Source organism: Leptonotus elevatus, chromosome 12 (genome assembly GCF_054856555.1).
Source record: "Leptonotus elevatus isolate MCC_2025b chromosome 12, RoL_Lele_1.0, whole genome shotgun sequence".
Classification (NCBI taxonomy): domain Eukaryota; kingdom Metazoa; phylum Chordata; class Actinopteri; order Syngnathiformes; family Syngnathidae; genus Leptonotus; species Leptonotus elevatus.
In genome coordinates, this window is record NC_141250.1 from 11,020,436 (window position 1) to 11,039,966 (window position 19,531).

General features: G+C 39.9%; 4 protein-coding genes across 4 annotated transcripts; 3 read left to right on the top strand and 1 right to left on the bottom strand.

Annotated features, from left to right (window-relative positions):
• Positions 1-3,139, top strand: rsph1 (radial spoke head component 1). Its single transcript, XM_086091548.1, has 7 exons — positions 1-178; positions 315-428; positions 846-951; positions 1,031-1,121; positions 1,386-1,521; positions 1,723-1,794; positions 2,410-3,139. Exons 1-7 carry the CDS (start codon positions 128-130, stop codon positions 2,764-2,766), a joined length of 927 nt encoding a protein of 308 aa, XP_085947674.1. The 5' UTR covers positions 1-127; the 3' UTR covers positions 2,767-3,139.
• A 1,187-nt stretch (positions 3,140-4,326) lies between these two features.
• Positions 4,327-10,845, top strand: pdzk1 (PDZ domain containing 1). The gene is made up of 8 exons (XM_086091977.1): positions 4,327-4,402; positions 5,376-5,585; positions 5,665-5,878; positions 7,157-7,489; positions 7,562-7,758; positions 8,851-9,087; positions 9,154-9,420; positions 9,630-10,845. Exons 2-8 carry the CDS (start codon positions 5,379-5,381, stop codon positions 9,681-9,683), a joined length of 1,509 nt encoding a protein of 502 aa, XP_085948103.1. The 5' UTR covers positions 4,327-4,402; positions 5,376-5,378; the 3' UTR covers positions 9,684-10,845.
• Positions 10,846-11,062: 217 nt separating this feature from the next.
• On the bottom strand, positions 11,063-15,375 carry gphra (golgi pH regulator A). The gene is made up of 14 exons (XM_086091978.1): positions 15,140-15,375; positions 14,766-14,825; positions 14,590-14,693; positions 14,346-14,452; positions 14,164-14,265; positions 13,974-14,094; positions 13,237-13,317; positions 13,043-13,152; positions 12,875-12,963; positions 12,603-12,695; positions 12,433-12,528; positions 11,811-11,900; positions 11,640-11,705; positions 11,063-11,558 (listed from the first exon to the last, which is right to left on the bottom strand). The coding sequence occupies exons 1-14, from the start codon at positions 15,179-15,181 to the stop codon at positions 11,352-11,354; spliced, it is 1,368 nt and encodes a 455-aa protein (XP_085948104.1). The 5' UTR covers positions 15,182-15,375; the 3' UTR covers positions 11,063-11,351.
• A 705-nt stretch (positions 15,376-16,080) lies between these two features.
• Positions 16,081-19,098, top strand: LOC147164544 (dynein regulatory complex subunit 2-like). Its single transcript, XM_086091687.1, has one exon. It carries the CDS (start codon positions 16,201-16,203, stop codon positions 17,656-17,658), a length of 1,458 nt encoding a protein of 485 aa, XP_085947813.1. The 5' UTR covers positions 16,081-16,200; the 3' UTR covers positions 17,659-19,098.
• The last annotated feature ends 433 nt before the right edge of the window (positions 19,099-19,531 follow it).

Sequence of the window (19,531 nt, forward strand, 5' to 3'; positions counted from 1 at the left end):
GACGTGACAAGCTAAATGATGTAAACTTCCGGGGTTGGTGTCCACGCGCCTCGACGCCTCAACTCCTGACATCTCCTTTATAAATTCAACTTTTGTATTTTTATTTTTAAACAAAAAGTTAATAACAATGTCCGATATAGACTCTGACGAGTTTGATGAGGAACGCAATAAACTCGGGGTGAGAAACTAGAAATGATTCGTAACTTGGCTGTTTTGTTGTTGTGAGGTAACCTAGGTGACGCTTGTGCATCGGCTATCAAGCTAGCTGGCGGCGATAATTTCATGATTTTGTTATATTTTTTTACTTATACCAGGAATACGAAGGGGATAGAAATGAGGCTGGAGAACGACATGGGATGGGTAAAGCTGTTCTGCCGAAAGGAGACGTTTATCAAGGACGATATGAACGTGGTAAAAGACATGGCAAGGTATTAACGCTGTCATACTATCGTGTTGTTGGACCAAATGTAACTTTTGTATTTCCATGAATCTTTCTCAAACTTTGGCTCCAACCAGTCAACAACAATCTAAAAAATTACAAATACATATAATGGAAATAAAGTTGTTTTTTTTTTTAGGTCTACAGGCGTGAGTGTGAATTAAATTGTTTTTGTGTATGTGTCCTGCAAGTGGCTGACAACCTGCCTCTCACTCAAAGTCAGCTGGGATAGGCTCCAGCTCACCAATGAGTCACAACCCTAATGAGGCTACAGAAAATAAATAGATTGCGCAAACATGCGATCTCTGTATTTGGATTATGAATAAGAACAAAAACACAACAATCAACTACAATGAATGCCACCATTGTCTAGAAATCTTGTTGTCTGTCTGCGTGCTGCTGATAGGGCACATACCGCTTCGTGAACGGCGCGAGATATGTGGGAGACTACCACCAGAACATGAAACATGGACAAGGCATCTTCTACTACCCGGATGGGTCCAAATATGAAGGTATGTCAACAGTTCGCCACGTTTGTCTGTGACTGTGGATTCTAATTATTAATTAACAAATCATTTCCGTCATCTGCAGGCTCGTGGGCTGAGGACTTGAGGCAGGGTCATGGTGTTTACACATACTCCAACGGGGACACGTATGTTGGCGAGTGGCTCAATCACATGAGGTACTTCTTTAGGCAGTGGGGGCATGAGCGTCTTTAAAGCATTCTGCCTTGTGGCAACAGCCGGTTGATTACATACTATATAATACTTAATGTATGTGACACATGGATACATCAACAAACACAAGTACGCCTATTTTGACTGTATCAACAACTTCATGGAGAACTTAAGAATCAGAAACGAATGCTAATCAGAGGTCTCACGTAGAATGCAGCTTGGTGTTAATTTTTGTAGGAGACAAATTTGCTAGCATGTTTTCTATAAAGGCACGGCGAGGGCACCTATCGCTACCATGACACTGGCTCAGTGTACACTGGGATGTGGGCGAATGGCAAGATTGAGTCTGTCGGAGAGTTCATCCACGCCAACCACAGATACAGCAGTAACTTTGTCAACAATACTGTGAGTTCTGCTTCATGTCAGTATTACAAAATACAATCACTAGTGTACAAAATACACCAATATACTAATGCTCACTTTTAAATGACGCTTTGCATGAAATATCTTGACTTGATGCATGATCACCACAAAAGACATACAGTATTATTGGTAATTTGTCAAATTGTTGATAATAATCAAGTTCTTGTTGTTATTGTGTTGTAGCCATCTGGTCCAGGAAAGTATATATTTGACATTGGCTGTGAGCAGCATGGTGAATATCACCAAATAGAGCAGGTAATTACACACGCAGCAACACATTTATTCATTACATCAACAACTTATGTTGTGTCTGAACACCAGCAAGTACATCAACAACTTAACAACACAGCCAATTACCATCGAGGAGAATGTTAAAATTACAAGCAGTGCAGGTGCTGCTGCTGTCTCGAGATAAGATTCTTTCTCCGGTTGTTCGCTGTGCATTTATTTGCCTTCTGTAAACACAGTTTTAAAGTAGAAGTGTACATACACGCGTGGACGAAATTGTTGGTCCCATTCTGTTAAAGAAAGAAAACCCGACAGTGGTCATTAGCGAACCACCAGGCTTCCTGTTCTGTCTCCCTCTGTTGGTCATTGTTGGAATTTTTTGGGGTTTATGTTTCTCTGACGTTGTTGTGACTGTGGAGACAAATTCCTTGTGTTTACATACCTCGCCAATAAATCTGATTCTGATAGTAGACCACAAAAAAAATCACCCCTTTATGGTGATGTCACTACTTTTTTTTCCAGCTTTTGTTTTACAAGAAGATTTTTTTTTTAAGAAGTATCTTGTTTTTTAGAAGTAAATACAAGAACATGAATTATGCTACACAGCAAATTATAAACGTCTTTATAACTCTCCCTCCACAGGACAGGGCCGAAGGCGAATGGGGTGAGCCGGGCTCCGCTACTCTTAAGTGGTTTCCAAAATGCATCACAGGCCTTACGTCGCAGGAGGCTGAGGGTGAGGCTGAGGACGAGGCGACACCCGACGCTGTGCCCCAAGTTGCACCCCAAGCTGCGCCTGAAGCTCCACCCCAAGCTGCACCGCAAGCTGCACCAGAAGCTACACCAGAAGCTACACCCGAAGCTGCACCCCAAGCTGCACCCGAACCTGCACCCGAAGCCGCACCCGAACCCGGACTCGATCCTACACTCGAACCTACACCCGAACCTACACCCGAACCTGCACCCGAAGCTGCACCTGAAGCTGCATCCGAAGCGTAGCCAACGACTAAACTACTCCACTATACGGTAGAAATTGAACGAACATACCTGATATGAACTACATTCCACTCTTTCAAATCCTTCTAGGTCGTTCCGAAAATACGGCCTTTAGCTGTGTATCAAACATTATTCATAGAGAAATGTCAGAATTGTTGTGTCATCTTTTTTTCAGGCCTTAGCCGTTTGTGTCACCTTTGTCCCATCCCAACTCGCTGAGATATCATAATTAGATTGTTATAGCTTAAGGACTCTCTCGCAGTTGCAGAGTGGCGAAACCATAAATCTACCTGGAAGACAGCACGCACCGTCCCTTCAGTGTCTTCTTTGCACTCCCAGAAATAAATGTCCACGTCTTTCTTCTTACATTGTTCTTCTTTGTTGTCACAAGATTAGTACAATTAAATAACATTATACGTAAATAAGATTTAAGTATACATAATACAAACATGAGAACAATTAAGATAATTATAAATAACATTACAAAAAAAAAAAGTTAATTTGACTGATTATTATTAGTTGTCACTGAAAAGTATGCATCTCCTACATCTTCCAATCTGAAAAACAAAATAAAAAATAATTGGGAAAAAGATCACAAAATTCAGAGTCGCATGTTTCTCATTGGGCTGTAATACTAATTAGTCAGTGGCTAAAAAATATGTATTTGCTAACAATTGTATCTACTGTGCGGAAATGATAATAAGCTTGTCTTATAAACTGAAACGTAATTGAGTGTGCTGCAACTTGGCTGCAACCTATGGAGGATCAAAACTGCCAAAATAAAAAGATAAATAAAAGGGAAAATAAAACAGATACAAAAATATAATTCTAAAATCAATCCCCCCAAAAATCATTATATATTTGTATTTATTGCCACATTTATTTTTATTTTTATTTTTTGAATCATGTTTAAAAAAAAAAATACTATTTGTGATGTTTAATTTCAATTTATATTTTGTATTTGATTTTTAATTATATTTATTCTTCTTCTTTTTCTTTTTTTTTACATATTTAGTCCTCCATAGCAACCTGCAGATGCAAATGTGTTGTTCGATCTCATCTGCTGTTCAAAGAATATCAAAATAATCTTCATAGTTTAGCAAGATAATGTAGTGAAGCACAGCTGCTCACAAAAGTATTCGAACCCCCTTGAACATTTGACCTTTTGCTACATTTCATATTTCAAACATCAAGATACAAAATGTGATTATTTTTTGTGAAGAATCAACACCAAGTGCGAGACAATCGTAAAGCGGAATGAATTTCATATCATATTGGGTGCCATTGGGCTAGTCATTACATTCCTAGGTAACTGTTTGAACCGTTTCCACGAACAACAAGGTGAAGGTATGCTCCAAGAGCGTGTACGCTTGCACGTGACGTTTGCATTTTCGCAACCTGTGTCAGACAAACCTGAAACCAATTTTATGGCTGCAGCCTTCTTCCAGATGACTTAAGTCTGTAGAGACACTCCTACCTACTGTTAAATAACTCAACCTTTAGGTTCACCTTCGGCCCACCAAAGTTCCCTTGGAGAACATCTGTAGAAGGAGGAGGAGGCGTGTATGAGGACTAACGCTGGAGCAGTGACAGGTTAGCTCTTGCTTTTGAGACTGTGACCGAGCAAAGACGTGAACTGGTAAGTGAGTTGTTTATTGACCATCTCTTGTCAGTTATGATGACCCAAAGTGACACTTGTTGAAAATGTCTTCTTTAAAAATAATAATAAATAAATAAATAACCGTTTTTATTATTCTTTGGTGCTATATAATAATAATAATAATAATAATAAAGCCATGCTTGTCCAAGATTGACATGTCTGTCGTTTGACTTTGTTTCACCAGCCATTAGATCATTTGTTCCATTTATTTAAATACAAATGTGGAGAGAGATTTCCAACCAACCCCCGACCCCGCCCTTGTTGATCTTATCGTTGCTGTTCAATATAACGTATGTCCACTTTAAAACTGCTGGATCAAAAATAACCCAATGTTGGTAAAAAAAATAAATTGGTCCGACCCGCTGCTTGGATCAATTTGACCCAACATTGGGTTTGTTTTGTATGAAAACAACCACAAAATTGGGTTGTCCAAATTTTGTTGTTGATGCATCATTTATGTAAAAACAATAATAATAAAATAATAAATCTGAATCTATTTACTCTTTAAAAAATGGTGGTTTGATTAAAAAAAGACGTTTTACACTCTAAAATTGAATGAAAATATAACAAAAATAATTTCCCTGCTGTTTCCTGTCATGTTAACTCCCTGCTGATAGAGATTGACCCGTGACCGTTTTGTCATTGGGCACGTGCACATCAACGAGTGCAACAGCACGTATTACCATCCTTGGCAATAATAACATCTGATATGTAATAAGGTGGATAACGGCTGCAATATAGTTCAAAGTGCAGCTTGTCTTTTCAACCTGAGTCATCACCGAGAAAAGTGATTAACCATTAACTGTTTCTTTGAAGCTCGTACCGAAGATGAACTTTTTATCTTTTAAGACTTCTTTGGTCTTTGGGTTACCTTGAATGAAATAATGAAAATCTGATGATCACATGTAGACTGAGACATTTAAACCTTTTGTCACGTCTCTGCTTGTGACAGGACATGGCTGAGTACAAGCCGAAGGTGATTTCGATAACCAAGAGGCCGGGCCAGACGTTCGGCTTCTACCTGAGGATCGAGCGCGGTGAGGAGGGTCACCTCATCCGCTGCCTGGAGATGGGCGGTCCGGCCGAGCTGTCCGGCATGAAAGACGGGGACCGCGTCCTCCGAGTGAATGGCAAATTTGTCGATGGCCTTTCCCATTTGGAGGTGAGCGAGCCCGCGGTATTGAACACAATTTTCGAAAAGTCTCATTCCGCTCATGTACGCATTTGCTCTGCGAGGTCAGGTAGTGGAGCTGGTGAAAAGCAGCGGGGCTACAGCCACCTTTCACATTCTGGATGAAGCGTCCTACAAGCAGGCCAAGACGCAGGGGGTTAACCTGGGTGAGCCTCACCGCACGCCGGCAGTCAACGGTGTCGGCCAGCAGGCTCCCAAACCAAGACTCTGCTACCTGGTCAAGTCCGGCTCAGGCTACGGCTTCTCTCTTCGTTCAATCAAAGGTGACATCTTAAAACTCACCAGCCAGTTACTCATACTTTATTTTCATCTGTATAAGGGTCGTTGACGGATAAGGATTTTGACCAGACTCAGCACAGTTATTTTATTATAAAACACATCAAATATTTATTATTTTATATGATTTGCTATTATCTACAATTCTACTATATATCATAATTTAAGACATACATATATCATGCAAAGCTTTCTACAATGGTTGCACCACAGGATGTTTGGTCGCACCACATATTTTCAACGTAAATCAAGAATATGAAGTTCACAATAAGCCATCTAAACAAAACAAGCTAGCTAGCCACACAAGTAAAACTATTAGGGGTTGTCAACATTAGTGTGTTCATTTTCAGCTAATTGAACCCCTTCAAAACCCATAGATCATTGCAGTGGACATGACATATTTGCTGTCGAAACCAATAAAACACATAATTTGGATGATGACGTCACCACTTCTGGTTCATGATTGGATCGTAACTAACCAGTCACAATCGCAAGTTGATTTGCATGATGTTCATCTTAAAAATGTTGCAATTGCATATAAACTTGGTAAGTTTACAACACGTTACAGCCATATTATCCTGGCGTCCACTATAACAACTAAAAACATGATTAATAATAATCATATACTGTATTTGTCGAGACAAATATCATACCTCTGAACAAATCAATATCACACAAATTTTTTACAGTATAGTACATATTTTTAATTTTAACTAATTTTTATGAATTATTATTAAATTACTGTATTAATGACTAAAATATATCATATTTCGATAAGTTTAACCTTTTTTATTCACTTTTATGTTAAGATTGTACATTTAGAACAGGTATAAAATTTGTGATTAATCATGAGTTAACTATTGAAGTAATGCGATTAAATACGATTTTAAAAAATTTATCGCCTGACAACCCTAGAAAATATATATTTGTTGAACAAAATTTAAAAAAAATTCAGGTCGTAACCACATGATGTCCAAACATGACCACTACATACCATTTGTTAAAAGGGTAACTTTTTTACATAATTGTAAGACCAAACAAACTTGATAGTTGCTCTCAAGGGTGCTTGACTTTCTTGTGGATGATACAAATCCTGTCTTGAAATGTATTTCAAAATAAAAGTCCCCAATTGGTTATTTATTTTTGGTCGCGCCACATGATAATTCAACTTACTACCGGTAAATTTCATGCGACACTGCAGGTGTACCCAACATTTTAACCGATGATTGCACCCGTCTCCATAACATCTCTTATACCATATTCAGGTGAGCAAGGCGTGTTCGTGTCTGAAGTGGTCCCGGGCAGCGTGGCGGACCGGGCCGGCGTCAACACCGACGACCGCCTGCTGGAAGTGAACGGCAAAAATATCGAGAGCTCCACGCACGAGCAAGTGGTGGACACGGTCAAAACGGCGAACGGGAGCCTCATGTTCTTGCTCGTGGACGGGGAGGCCGACCGGTACTACCGCAGCATGAACCTGAAGGTCGCCGCTCACTTTGCCACGACAAAATGCCTCCCTCGCGAGCCTCGCATCGTCAACTTGACCAAAGCGCCCGGCGGCTACGGATTCCTGCTCAAGGAGGAGGCCAACATGGCAGGCAGGTGCATTGCGTTCACCCGTCGCCATGGAGATGAGTGAGCGCTGACCGCGAGCTTGTCCATGTGTGCAGGACACGTGATCACGGATATAGACAGAGGCAGTCCAGCGGAGAGAGGAGGTCTCAAGGACATGGACAGGCTGGTGGCTGTGGACGGCAAAGAAATGAACACAAGCACACACGAGCAAGTGGTGGACGCCATCATGCAGAGCGGCAACAAGTGTTGCCTGCTCGTGGTGGACAAGGACACTGACCTCATTTATGCTCAGGTGCGATCACTCGTTTGCCACATACGCTTACACACCGTAGGAAGAATACTTTTTAAACGGTAGAACAGTGTAATTTCACCAAGACAATCGGCAGAGAGGGAGAAAAGGGGATCATCTATTTATTGTCATTAAAATCAAATAAAACTATAGACAGTATAATTATGTATAGTACATTTGAATGGCATGATGATAATAATTACTTTGAGGTAAAAAAAATAAAATAAATTATGGAAATATAGACTAATTCCAAATTTCACAACTTTTAAAATAATCCTGCATTCAGTAATTTAATATAATTTGATGTATTTAAATTTTCAGAATACTTCAAAGATGGTTAATATTTTATACTGATAATGCAAATTAGTATTAAAAAAAATAATAATTTTGTTGTTTATTTTAAATTATTGTGAAGGTATGCAGATCTTATTTTCAATATTTTTTATATAGTTAAAAATTATTATTATTATTATTATTATTACATTTGTATGGTATTTTTAAATAATTATACATATTTAATTGATATTTTTATCTATTTAAAAAATCATCATCATCATCCAACCTTCCATTTCTATCACTGTTCAAGGTTTTGATTTTTAGTTTTATTATTATTATTATTATTGTTGTTGTTGTTATTAGAGATGTTCAATACCACTTTTTTTCAGTCCAATACTAGTCCGAGTACTCTCTTCTTGAGCAGTCACCGATACCAAGTACCGATGCCAAATATCGATACCACTAATACTTTTGATACATTAAATTTCCCAAAATAAAACAATGACAGATCATTTCAATGATCTATATATCCAAATATAGCATTTTTTATTATAATTTCTATGTCCTACTCATACCTTGAAATAAAGCTGTGTATGAGCCAAATAGGCCTACTTGGTATTGGTATTGGTACTTGCCCAGCCGTAATTATTTTTATATTCATAAATCAATGAGCTATTTACCAATGACCGCAATTCATACATCAGATGTCGATAAACAACTTGGGCCACGGTGGATGTTTATGCTCTACTGAGGGCTAAACACTTTTTGTAAGCGCAGACATTTTGTATTATATCACTGATCTCGTGTGTGTCCACCTAGGGTAAAGTGTCACCTATGCTGTTCTGGGAGGAGAAGAAGGACTCTCTTGCTCCGCCTAGTTACTCTGAAGCCGTCACCCTTCCCGCCGTGTTGAAACCACTCAGACCAGCTCAGGAGAAGAAGAAAGATGAAGAAGTAGAGCTTAAACCAAAGTTGTGTAAGATGGAGAAATCAGCTGCTGGATATGGTTTTCATCTCAACGGCATCCAGGGTGTGTTTGGGCAGTACATTAAAGAGGTAAGACAATTAAACGAAAAGTAGGCACGCATTTTATGTGACATCGCCCGAGGTCATCCGTCTCAGGTGGTGAAGGGCGGCGCCGCCGAGCTGGCGGGCATGGAGGATGACGACATCGTGGTGGAGGTGAACGGGAAGAACGTGGAGCAGTGCGCGCATGAGGAGGTGGTGGACATGATCCGCGCCACGGGCAGCAGGCTGGAGATGCTGGTGGCCACCAAAAGCGTTTACGACCGGCTCAAGGCCAGAGGGACGGCCGTCACGCGCCAGCTGCTCGGCAACACGTCGCAAGCTCAAGTCCACAGCGAAGACCAGGAGACGGCTCGGGAGAGGGTGAGCAGCTTTTTTGAATTCCATTTTTAGAAACGTGTACCATCATGAAGATGAAGATGAAGATGATGGTGCCTGTCGGAACATCAATCATTGCTTTCAATCAACGTTAGCATATTGACACGTTCAAATCAACGTAGAAATAGCGACAATAGATACTACACTAAAATCCCATCGATACTGATTTGTCTGAATTGTTTCTCTTCTTGCAGACCTCTTCCGTGTCTTCATCTTCATCTTGTCAGAGTATGGATGACAGACTTTGAAAAGCAACTACAACATGCTAAATGTTCTTATTGTCTAACAATCCTCATGAGCGAACAAAAACAAAAACATCTAACCTCACTGGTACGCCAATTTTTCACACATATGTTTACAAGTTAACTAATTTCAACTTTCAATTATTATTATTATTATTATTATTATTATTTGCACACCCCAATTCCAACAAAGTTGGGCATTATGTAAAATGTAAATATAAACAAAATATCATGATGAAGAATGAATATAATTGAATCCACTACAAAGGCAAGATATGTAACGACTAGTTTCTGGGCTTGACAGCAGGTGGCAAAATGGCCGCCTCCTGAGATGGATAAAAATGGCCGCTTAATTCCACTTAATTCATATTGCACAAATGCAGTATTAATCATTCCTGTGTTTAGACTTGTAGGGGTGCAACATATTCAAAAGTGTTTATTTTTAAAGGGGAAGTCAACCGTACACATTTCTTGACCATAATAAGTTATATGTAACCTCACTAGTCTAAATATGACATTATGATGATTATTACATTTGTGGAATATGAGTTAAGCAGCAAAATCCAGCCATTTTTATCTATCTCAGGGGGCAGCCATTTTGCCGCTTACTGTCAACTGAAGATGACATCGTAGTTGCTCAGGACTCAGGCAACTACCAATCACAGCTCACCTGTTATCTGAAGACCTGAACAACAGTGATGTCATATTCACTAGACAGCAAATGGCAAAATGGCCGCCTTCTGATATTGATAAAAACTGCTGGATTTTGCTACTGGACTCATATTCCGCAATAATAACCAACATACCGTATTTAGATTAGTGGTGCTGCAAAGAACATATTGTGAAGAATTTTTTGGGGGGGTTAACTTCCCCTATAAGCTTATAATTTTTGCTTTTATGATGTTGATAATACAATAAATGTTATTTTAATCAATATTTAAACTTTGCATTTTATTTTATTAGGCCAGTCCTTCGTTGGTGCGAGGGGACATGTTAAAAGATAAAAGGCTAGTGCAATGGAAATGTATTAAATTTCTACTCCAGCTTTCACCCAAAAACACCACAGTAAATAGAGTAAAAAAATAATAATAATCGTGAGTGGTTCATGAAGCTTCATTTCCCCATCACTAGCAATAAAGGCCTGTTTCGTTTGTCTGACGACCATCTTGTTGTGTTGTTTCCTGAAATGGGGCTGCCGCGGAAATTACTTCCTCTAGATTAGAAGTACGACGCAATAGTTTTCCTTTCACTTGTTTGTACCTCAGATGTGCGGCTCTACTTTTGTTGCTCTCATAATTGTACAAATATTGTCATTATTGGAAAAAATGTGGAGAAAAAAAGTAGCCAATTGTTGACTATAGATTTTGAGAAAACAATAACTGTCCTTTTCACAAAGACCGCTGCTTTTATTGAATGCTTTAGAAATGCATGGTGAAATAAAAGAAAGTTATAAACAAAGTGACATTTAAAAAATAAAAAGAAAAAAGCAGCTCCAGTGTGTTAAGACAAAAAAAAAAGAATAAAAAGTAGCACAAAAAAATAATCCAATTTAACAAAGAACAAATACAATCCTTTTATTCCGCACTTTGTGTTTAAAGGTCCGCTTTTCAAATTCCTGATTCAGGAACATGGCGGTTGGAACAACAAAAGAAGATGGTGGCGGGGCGGGGTGGGTCACAGTGACATGTGTTTCTCGGGCGCTTGCTTGTGGGCCAGGTAGAGGAAGAGGATGCTGGACAGGGCGCTGACCAGGAAGATGACGTCGAACCAGCGGTGGTAGAAGTTGAACTGCAGCTCTCCCAGAACCTCCGTCACGATGGAGCGGTACTCCAGCGGCATGCTCATGCGCATCAGCAACACCGACGACACAAAGTACATGCCCTTGACACACACACACACACACACACACACACACACATTAGATCATTGCTGTGCTCTTTTAGACAAGTCAAAGAAACTCACCATGATCTGAGCAAGGACCAGCACAATGACGTTGGAAGATTTGCTGCTCGATATAGCGTAGAAGAACTACAATGAAGAAACAAAGTGGCCATTTTATTTATTTTTACAAAGTCCTTCAGGGGCTATACTCCATTTACTAACATCATTTAACCCAGATGTGTCACTTTGTACCTTGGTGAGGGTGATGAGTAAACCTCGTATGGACGTAACAATGATGATGCCGACCAAGATGAAGGAGATGTGCTGGGACCAAAACTTCACCTGAGAGTGGAACATAACCATATATTTGATATTAAAAACTACAAATGCGTCGTCAGAGATGATGACAGGATTTTCTCATGCTCTCCAATACGCACATACACCTAGTCTGCAATTTGGCACTGTTAAAAATGCGCTAAATGTGAGGTGATCCTTAAATGGCTTTTTTTTTTTTACCAATTGAAGGCTTTAATTGTGGTTAAAATTTTTACATTAAGAATAAAAAGGCAGAGAAGAGAAAACTCGAATTCTTCAGTCACTAAAGATATTTCATTAGTACATGGTGTATAAAAAAATTGGGGCTCTGGAATTTGGGGCTTAACAGAAATGCCTTTTTCTGTTTCCATAGCACAGCGCAGTGGAAAAATCTGTCTGGAAATCACATTTGGGATGAATTCAAATGAATGAATAAAGTTTTCCTAGACGAACGGAAGCGTCACATTTTCTTCCATTTTCACCTCATGGTAACGACCATGTGTGCATTTGTCCACAAGGGGGTAGTCATGTCACATAAGAGTGAAAATTGAGGTCTTACGTCAAACTGGATGCCCAAGTAATTGACTGTTATTTCAATGCCCCTGGTCACTGGATCCGTCTTTCCCACTCGATCAAACACAATGTTGATGGTGGCCTGCGGTGGATGGACAACCATGTTTGAACCACACAATTTAAAATATTATTACAAATCTGCATGTATGTGCTCACCATAAAGATTTTCCACACACAATAGATGGAAAAGAAGTAGCCAAGGAAGTTGAAGTATTTCCCCTGGAACGTCTTGGAGTACTCAATGCGCTCCTAGAAAGATTCAGAGATAGGATTTTGTTTATTAATACAAAAATCAATATTCATCCAATTTATCAATATGATATTCTGTCGAAGTCGATATTCAACAGCTGCAGCCCGAGATGGGAAGAATGCAGAATATTGTGCATGAAATATGCTAATCATAATATATCCGCGCGTGTGTGTCGTACCTTGGTGGCTTGCAGGTCCACAGTCTCGAGAAAAAGCTGTCGACTGAGCTCCTCCAGAGCGTCTACCTCCTGCTGGATGAGAGAGAGGTCTGTGTGGAAGAATAGCAAATGTGTAAGTCACACTGTCTGGAAGCCATTTTGTCATCAAGTATTTAAAATGGAGGATACTTTCGCTGGCTGTTTGTGTTGAGGTGACGCTCTTGATCATGCCCCACAATCCCGTCTGCTTGTTCTGGTCTTCTCCGCGTTGGTACATCTGCCTTCGCGTCATGGCGATGCTGCGCATCAAGTTTATTTATGCCATTAGCATTTTTTTTTCCAGAATAAAAAAAAAAAGATTCATATTTCTTACTAGGCCTTACCGTTTTTTCTTGCTGACAATCATGTCCATAGTTTGAAGCAGCCGCCTCTCCAAAGCGAGGATGTCACTGTCTGTCACATTCCTGTCATTTACAGCAATTAATGCTTAAATGAATGATGTTGTTGTTGTATTGAAAAGAATACGAATTAAAATAAAACAAATCATATCATTTTAAATAAGAAACAATACAAATACTGAAATCCTCTAACTCAGTACACTGAAAAAAATGGGGATTGATATTTAGATCTAGAAAATATTTTTCACATCAGAAATTTTAGTTAAACTCATTGTAAAATTTACTTCGAATTTCTGATTGTATCAAACTTTACTAAGTTTTTTCAAGTAAATATCACTTGCCATTTTTACAGTGTAGTCCCAACTTTTTTTTTCCGCCAGGGACTGATTCATAGACATACATATTCTGCTACAATTTTGATTTCTTAATAGATTTCTTGGTCGCCATATAGTTTTTGTTCGGCGACGGGGAAAGTGAGTGCACCAGGATTAGAAAGCACTGGGGGAAAGAAACTATGTAATGTGTATTCCTGTAATATCTCATCTATTTAATACATTTAAAAACAGAACATAACTAAATGGTTGGGAGAAAAATCATAATAAAATTATCTGTAGGCCTGTATTAATTACTAATGAATATATACATGACAAATTAATACAATAAATAACAGGGACAAAAAATAACATCAGATGTATCAGAATGTCTCTACAGCTAAGACCTACCTGAGGAAATAGGACATATACGTGTAGGGACAGTTGACGGCACCAAAGCCTGACAAGAGAGCCATTAGCGTGACTCCGATCACACCAACACGACTGATGAGCTGCTCAATGGACAGAATGCCTAAACAACATATAACAACACAATTACATATATCCTTTGTTACTGTCAGGTGATGGCATGCTGACTCACCGTGTTTTGGACTGAGGATTGGAAAAGGGTCGCCCAGCTTCCAGAAGAAATACATGAAGGTAAACCACACCATGCACGCAAACAGCAATCTCTGTCTGTGCACTGCAACGCAAACAACTTTTTGTGCTGCATACAGTGTGTGTGTGGCACATTAATCAAACAGTTTTGGCAAATGCACTTACACAGGCGGATGTTGCTAACCACAAAGTAGCCAATGTAGAAAGGCACCACAAAGATGAGGACCAGCAGAATCACGTAGAGATTCAGCTTCCAGTGGAAGTATCTGGAACTTGAAGAGCAGAGACAACATCGATCAGTCCAGTATGTACCCTGCCTCACGCCTTAGACTCCAGCTCACTAGCAAGTCGAATGAAGACAAGTGCTACAGAAAATTGATGGACATAAACGAAAACATAATGTTCTTACCTAGTACTTAAGGCACCCAGAATCTCAAAAATGATGAGTTCAAACATGGTACATGAAAAAGCAAAGGTGATAGAGAAGACCACCTGCACCACATACCGACGCACCTGCCAATGCACGCAAACACAATTGAATAGTAACAAATTGTTTACATACTGTAACCAAGACTTTTAATGTACCTCATAGTCTTTGAAAAGCCGTCGCATGAAGAATAGCCAGCCAAACCCAAAAAACAGCACCTTCAATAAGATACAAAATAAAGTTGTGTAGTATATCCAAGTTTAATTGAAAATTATTATTTTAAGAATAATAATTTAAAAACCGAACATGAATGTTTTTGCGTCATGATTTAATATTATACAGCACATTAAACGCAAATATTTAAATACAGATGTTTTATTTCGATTGACTTTTTACTACGTTATTTGACCGAGTCACGTAACCTGTTACAATAAAGTCACACAAAGAGTGGGAGGAAAATAAGTTATAAATAATATCTTGCATTAATCGACGAAATCCATCAAAATAAAATACTGTTGTCGTTTGACGGTACCTGAGACGTGAACATGATCACGGAATCCACCAAAAACGACATGACGTTACGTCAAACCAACGGCCGTCAATCCACCAAATAATCGATGTACATCTGAAGGGGAGTGGGATACACTTTTTAGATCATGCTGGCGTAAAAAACAATAACTATCCTTGAACGATAAACATTTATTTTACTCATAATGGACGAGATGTTGTTAGTACGTCAAGTTACAAGGGTCGTCTATAAACTGCGTCATCGTGACAGCTCTGCGGTAGACTTCCGTCGCTCATCTGTGACGTAATTTTCCATTTATTTTGATATCCTCATGTTTTCGTATTTTTAATTGGTATGTAACAATAGACATTGTTTTGAAAATATGTATTTATATACGTTGACGTAAAATACCATATGAGCTTGTTGCTACAATACTTAGTTGATGCGTGTGTAGGGCAGCCATAATGGAGCGGTACAACCCGTGTTACTTTGTGAAGCTCTTGTTATTATAAGTTGATTTAGCTGCAACGCTGTAATGAAATTGTGTTTGATTTGAACATATTTTGTATTAAAATAATGAAGATAATAAAATTAAAAAATATTGCCGATGGCTTTGACGTACCGCTGACACGTAACGTCACACATAGGTCAAGATCTCTTCGGTCATGTCATGTAATACATTTTTTATTTATAAAAAAAATAAATGAAGATAAAAGTTTAAACAATAAATGCATACAAATAAAAACGTTGACTCGATTCAAAAAATTAATCAAGCAACATTTGATTCAAGTTTAACTTGTTTATTTATTTTTTCAATTATTTGTAAAATAGATAAATAAATAAAATTAAATAAAATTAAATAAATACACTATAATCAGCAAAGTGCAGTGGCTTCCCACATTTCAAAGACATTCGTGTTAGGTTCATTAAAATCTCTTCAGTATCTTTAAGTATGCCATAATCATTTGTACTCGTGTGCTTTAAGTTGTTTAGGATAGAAAAAAGGGGGCATAACATAACATCATCATGACAATGTCGCATCATTGAGCCAAAGACCTCCCTTTCCCTCTAATACATCACACTAAATGACAGGGAGTGATGTCATCTGTGCAGCAGCCAATTTCAGTGCAAGTCCAGAAATTTGGAGCAACACATTTTCACTGCTGGTTCAAATTGTTAGACAACAACAGAAAGTCAAGATGCCCAAGAAAAAGGGAAAGAAGGGCAAAGGGGCAAAGGATGACCCCAGCCTGCGCCCACATATCATGAGGGGAAAGCTGAAAAAGGAGGACGCCTACACGGTGTCAAACTCCATAACGCTGAAGGACACCTATCGCGTCGGCCTGCGCGGCAACCGTTGTGAGCAGCTCAAGGAAGACATAGTGGCACTCCGGCGCACTTTTGAGCGGCAGGATCAGGACCTGACCCACGCCATGGAGAGGTTTGCGTGCTGCGTGCAGGACGGCGAGCGTCTCTCGGCGCAGGTGTGGCGCATGCACCGCGAGCACGTCGAGCGTCTGCGTACCATGCAGGAAAAGCGCCTTAAATTCCTGGAGGAGCAGTGGGACATGGGTCAGAACAACTTAGGCCACAGGATGGAAGTGCTGAGTGAAAGAATGGTGACCTATTTTTTGAAGTCACGCGTGGGTTTCGATGACACTTTGATCCACCTGGAACATCACCACCAGCAGGCCTTGGCGACCATTCACATGCTGTACAGCGAGCCCATGGAGGCCCATTCGGTGTATGAGAAAAGGAAGGCCTTCGAGGTGGAGGAATGCTTCTTGGACCAGAACGTGAAGGTCCTGAAGAACCAGAAGGCTGAGAAGCGCTACCTCCACGAGATGGAGAACGTGGAGCGCATGGAGGCCAAGAAGCAAGTCTCCGTGGTCACATCCAAGAAGGGCGTGGCGCTCTACAACACAATCATCGAGCAGCAGTCCCGACTGGAGGCCACTGAGAAGAGCAACTCCGCCATGACGGCCAAGCTGACGGCGGCGCGGAACGCCGCTAAGGCCAAAATCCACATGCTCCTCAGCCAGATGGCTCGCAACCGCGTGCCCATCCAGGTGATGATCAACGAGGTGAGCGTGCACAGCAACGCCGCCGCCAACAGCCTGAGGTTGCTTATCGCCAAGGGTGCCCGGCTCCTGAAGGTGGCCGAGATGTGTCGCCATTTAGAAGATCAGCAGAAGGAGGAGCAGGTGACCCCCGATGAATTCACGCTGGAGTCAGAGATGCCCGCGGTGGAGCCGTCGCCAATCTACGAGTTCCCTGAGCTGATGAAGCGCTACAACTGCGCACAGCTCCACCAGGAAGCATTGAAGCGCCACAACAGAAACTTGTGTCGGGAGAACCAGCAGCTGCAGCTGCTAACGCGACAGCGAGTCGAAGCCAAGACTATTAACACGGACACCCACAACGGACCCTACAATCCCCTGCTGGTCAAGATGGCCCCTTTCATGGAGAAGGATGACCCCAGGCAAGTGCAATGTGTCATTGAGGGAGTGGAAGCCGTCAGACTACTCTCCATCAATGACTGAAGATAAGGGACACATTATGCTTCTATTTAATTTAAGCCACAGGTGCTTCTATTTAACTGGCAGAAAAACGAGCTCATAGAAGCACCTTTTGAGTAGATGCACCTGTGGCTAAAGTCAAACTGTTTCAGGGTTTGTTCTCTCTGGACCTGGATTCCTCAACCCTGATTATACATCAATAATCACGCCTTAAGATGTTCATTATAAAATTAGCCTTACAGCCGTCACTTTCTGTGGTCTTAAAAAGCAGGATTGCAGTGGATAACAGTCAATCATTTTCAACAAAACAACAAAAACTAGTATGTGTTGGAATTCAGTACTTCCGGTTTTGTTCTTCTTTTAAATATGGTCTCAGGCTAAATAAGCGTGCCCCCATCTAGTGGTCGAAAGTGAAATTATAGTGCACCCATTAAAATGGAGAGTTAGACCAAAGTAAAGTTATTAACTACAAAAAAAATCTGCCTCGTAAGGTGGATAAAGCTATATATAAATGAAGTACCATTTAGTTACATACTAATTTCTCCCCTCTGTGTGGGTCCAATCTTGAGCTTCAGCCTGCTGCTGAACATTTGTGCTCACAATTGGAAACAGTCACGCCGAAGCAAAATAATCTTTGTTCGACTGTTGTGTGATGTTAGGAACTGCATCTGACATGTTGCTGAGGTAGAACATCCTCAAGGGTTGTGTTGGAAATCATTTCTCTGATTTCTGCGTGTTCAAATAAAATTCAAAGTTGAAGTCTCGTGGAGAAGTTTTGCTAGCTTTATTTCAGAGTCTGAAAGGTATCTCTAGAACCCGGCTCAAATAGCCCTGGTCCCAGAAGTGTAACATTTTCTAAAAATCCTCACTCCTTTATACATATCTCAGTTCCCTCCCCCCTTTATTGATAAGAAGTAAATTTTGCCCTTCCAGGCATAGCCCAACCCATGTGGCACATCCTGTCAAAACAAGAGTCTTAAAGTCTACACATCCCCCAGTTTTATCTTTCTTCAGGAGGTGTCTTGATCAACTCAAAGGAGGTAGGCAAACACCCGGCCCCCACCACGTCCTGGCTCCAGGGTTATTTATGGTCCGACCTTTTGTTCAAACACCTCTGGTTTAAATTAAATCAGACACCTCACTATTGACAGGGAAGAGGACCAAGACCACAGATAAACTAACATATGGGCAACAGTTGTATATCTAACTAAAATCAAAAACACTTTGAAGAATATATATTGAAACAGAAAAACAATGTTAATAATCCAACAGTTGTTAGGACACACGAAGAGGTGCAACAAATGTTATTTACCCCACAATTAATTTTTAGTTTTTAAAATCAGGTCTTTAGTTGCACTGACGTTGCAACATATGGTAGCATTTTACCCCAGGCTGCTTTGTTTTAATAAAACAAATCTTTCTACAGAGTTGAATCCAGTACAGTATATGCCCAACCAACTTCTGCAATCAGCAAAACAGTAGTGAAAACACTACGTCTTTAGCACAAAATGTCTTCCAGAGGTACCAAAGATGATGCCGATGTTTAGGCTTCATTTCTGTTTACATATATGATATTGTATTGATATAATACATGTATTTAACTCACAATAAAGCTCAGCCTCACAAAATATTGTCATTTGTTACGCTATTGCAGCTTAGAAGCCCACTAATCGTTTTCTCGATAGATGTTGTAACATGAAGTAACCTGTCAATAAACATGTCTTCTTACTGTCGATATTGCAAAGAATGGGAGTTTTCTCTTTTCACCCATATATTAACTTTTTAATTTTTTATCAAGTACATAGAATCAAAGATCGTTTTTCCTGCCACTCATTACTTTATATTAATAAACTAAGTCTTTTCGTACGTATGTACGTACGAAAGAAAGAAACTTGAA

What these genes read in the sequence shown, in the direction of transcription:
- rsph1 (XM_086091548.1), top strand. Translation starts at nt 128, where the DNA reads ATGTCCGATATAGACTCTGACGAGTTTGATGAGGAACGCAATAAACTC. An exon ending in AGGAACGCAATAAACTCGGG is followed by an intron (nt 179 to 314) that starts GTGAGAAACTAG and finishes TACTTATACCAG; the next exon opens with GAATACGAAGGGGATAGAAA. An exon ending in GAGTGGCTCAATCACATGAG is followed by an intron (nt 1,122 to 1,385) that starts GTACTTCTTTAG and finishes TTTTCTATAAAG; the next exon opens with GCACGGCGAGGGCACCTATC.
- pdzk1 (XM_086091977.1), top strand. Translation starts at nt 5,379, where the DNA reads ATGGCTGAGTACAAGCCGAAGGTGATTTCGATAACCAAGAGGCCGGGC. An exon ending in CTCTCTTCGTTCAATCAAAG is followed by an intron (nt 5,879 to 7,156) that starts GTGACATCTTAA and finishes TACCATATTCAG; the next exon opens with GTGAGCAAGGCGTGTTCGTG. An exon ending in TTGGGCAGTACATTAAAGAG is followed by an intron (nt 9,088 to 9,153) that starts GTAAGACAATTA and finishes CATCCGTCTCAG; the next exon opens with GTGGTGAAGGGCGGCGCCGC.
- gphra (XM_086091978.1), bottom strand. Translation starts at nt 15,181, where the DNA reads ATGTCGTTTTTGGTGGATTCCGTGATCATGTTCACGTCTCAG. An exon ending in TGATCATGTTCACGTCTCAG is followed by an intron (nt 14,826 to 15,139) that starts GTACCGTCAAAC and finishes ATCTTATTGAAG; the next exon opens with GTGCTGTTTTTTGGGTTTGG. An exon ending in GGTTAGCAACATCCGCCTGT is followed by an intron (nt 14,266 to 14,345) that starts GTAAGTGCATTT and finishes TTTGCGTTGCAG; the next exon opens with TGCACAGACAGAGATTGCTG.
- LOC147164544 (XM_086091687.1), top strand. Translation starts at nt 16,201, where the DNA reads ATGACAGGGAGTGATGTCATCTGTGCAGCAGCCAATTTCAGTGCAAGT.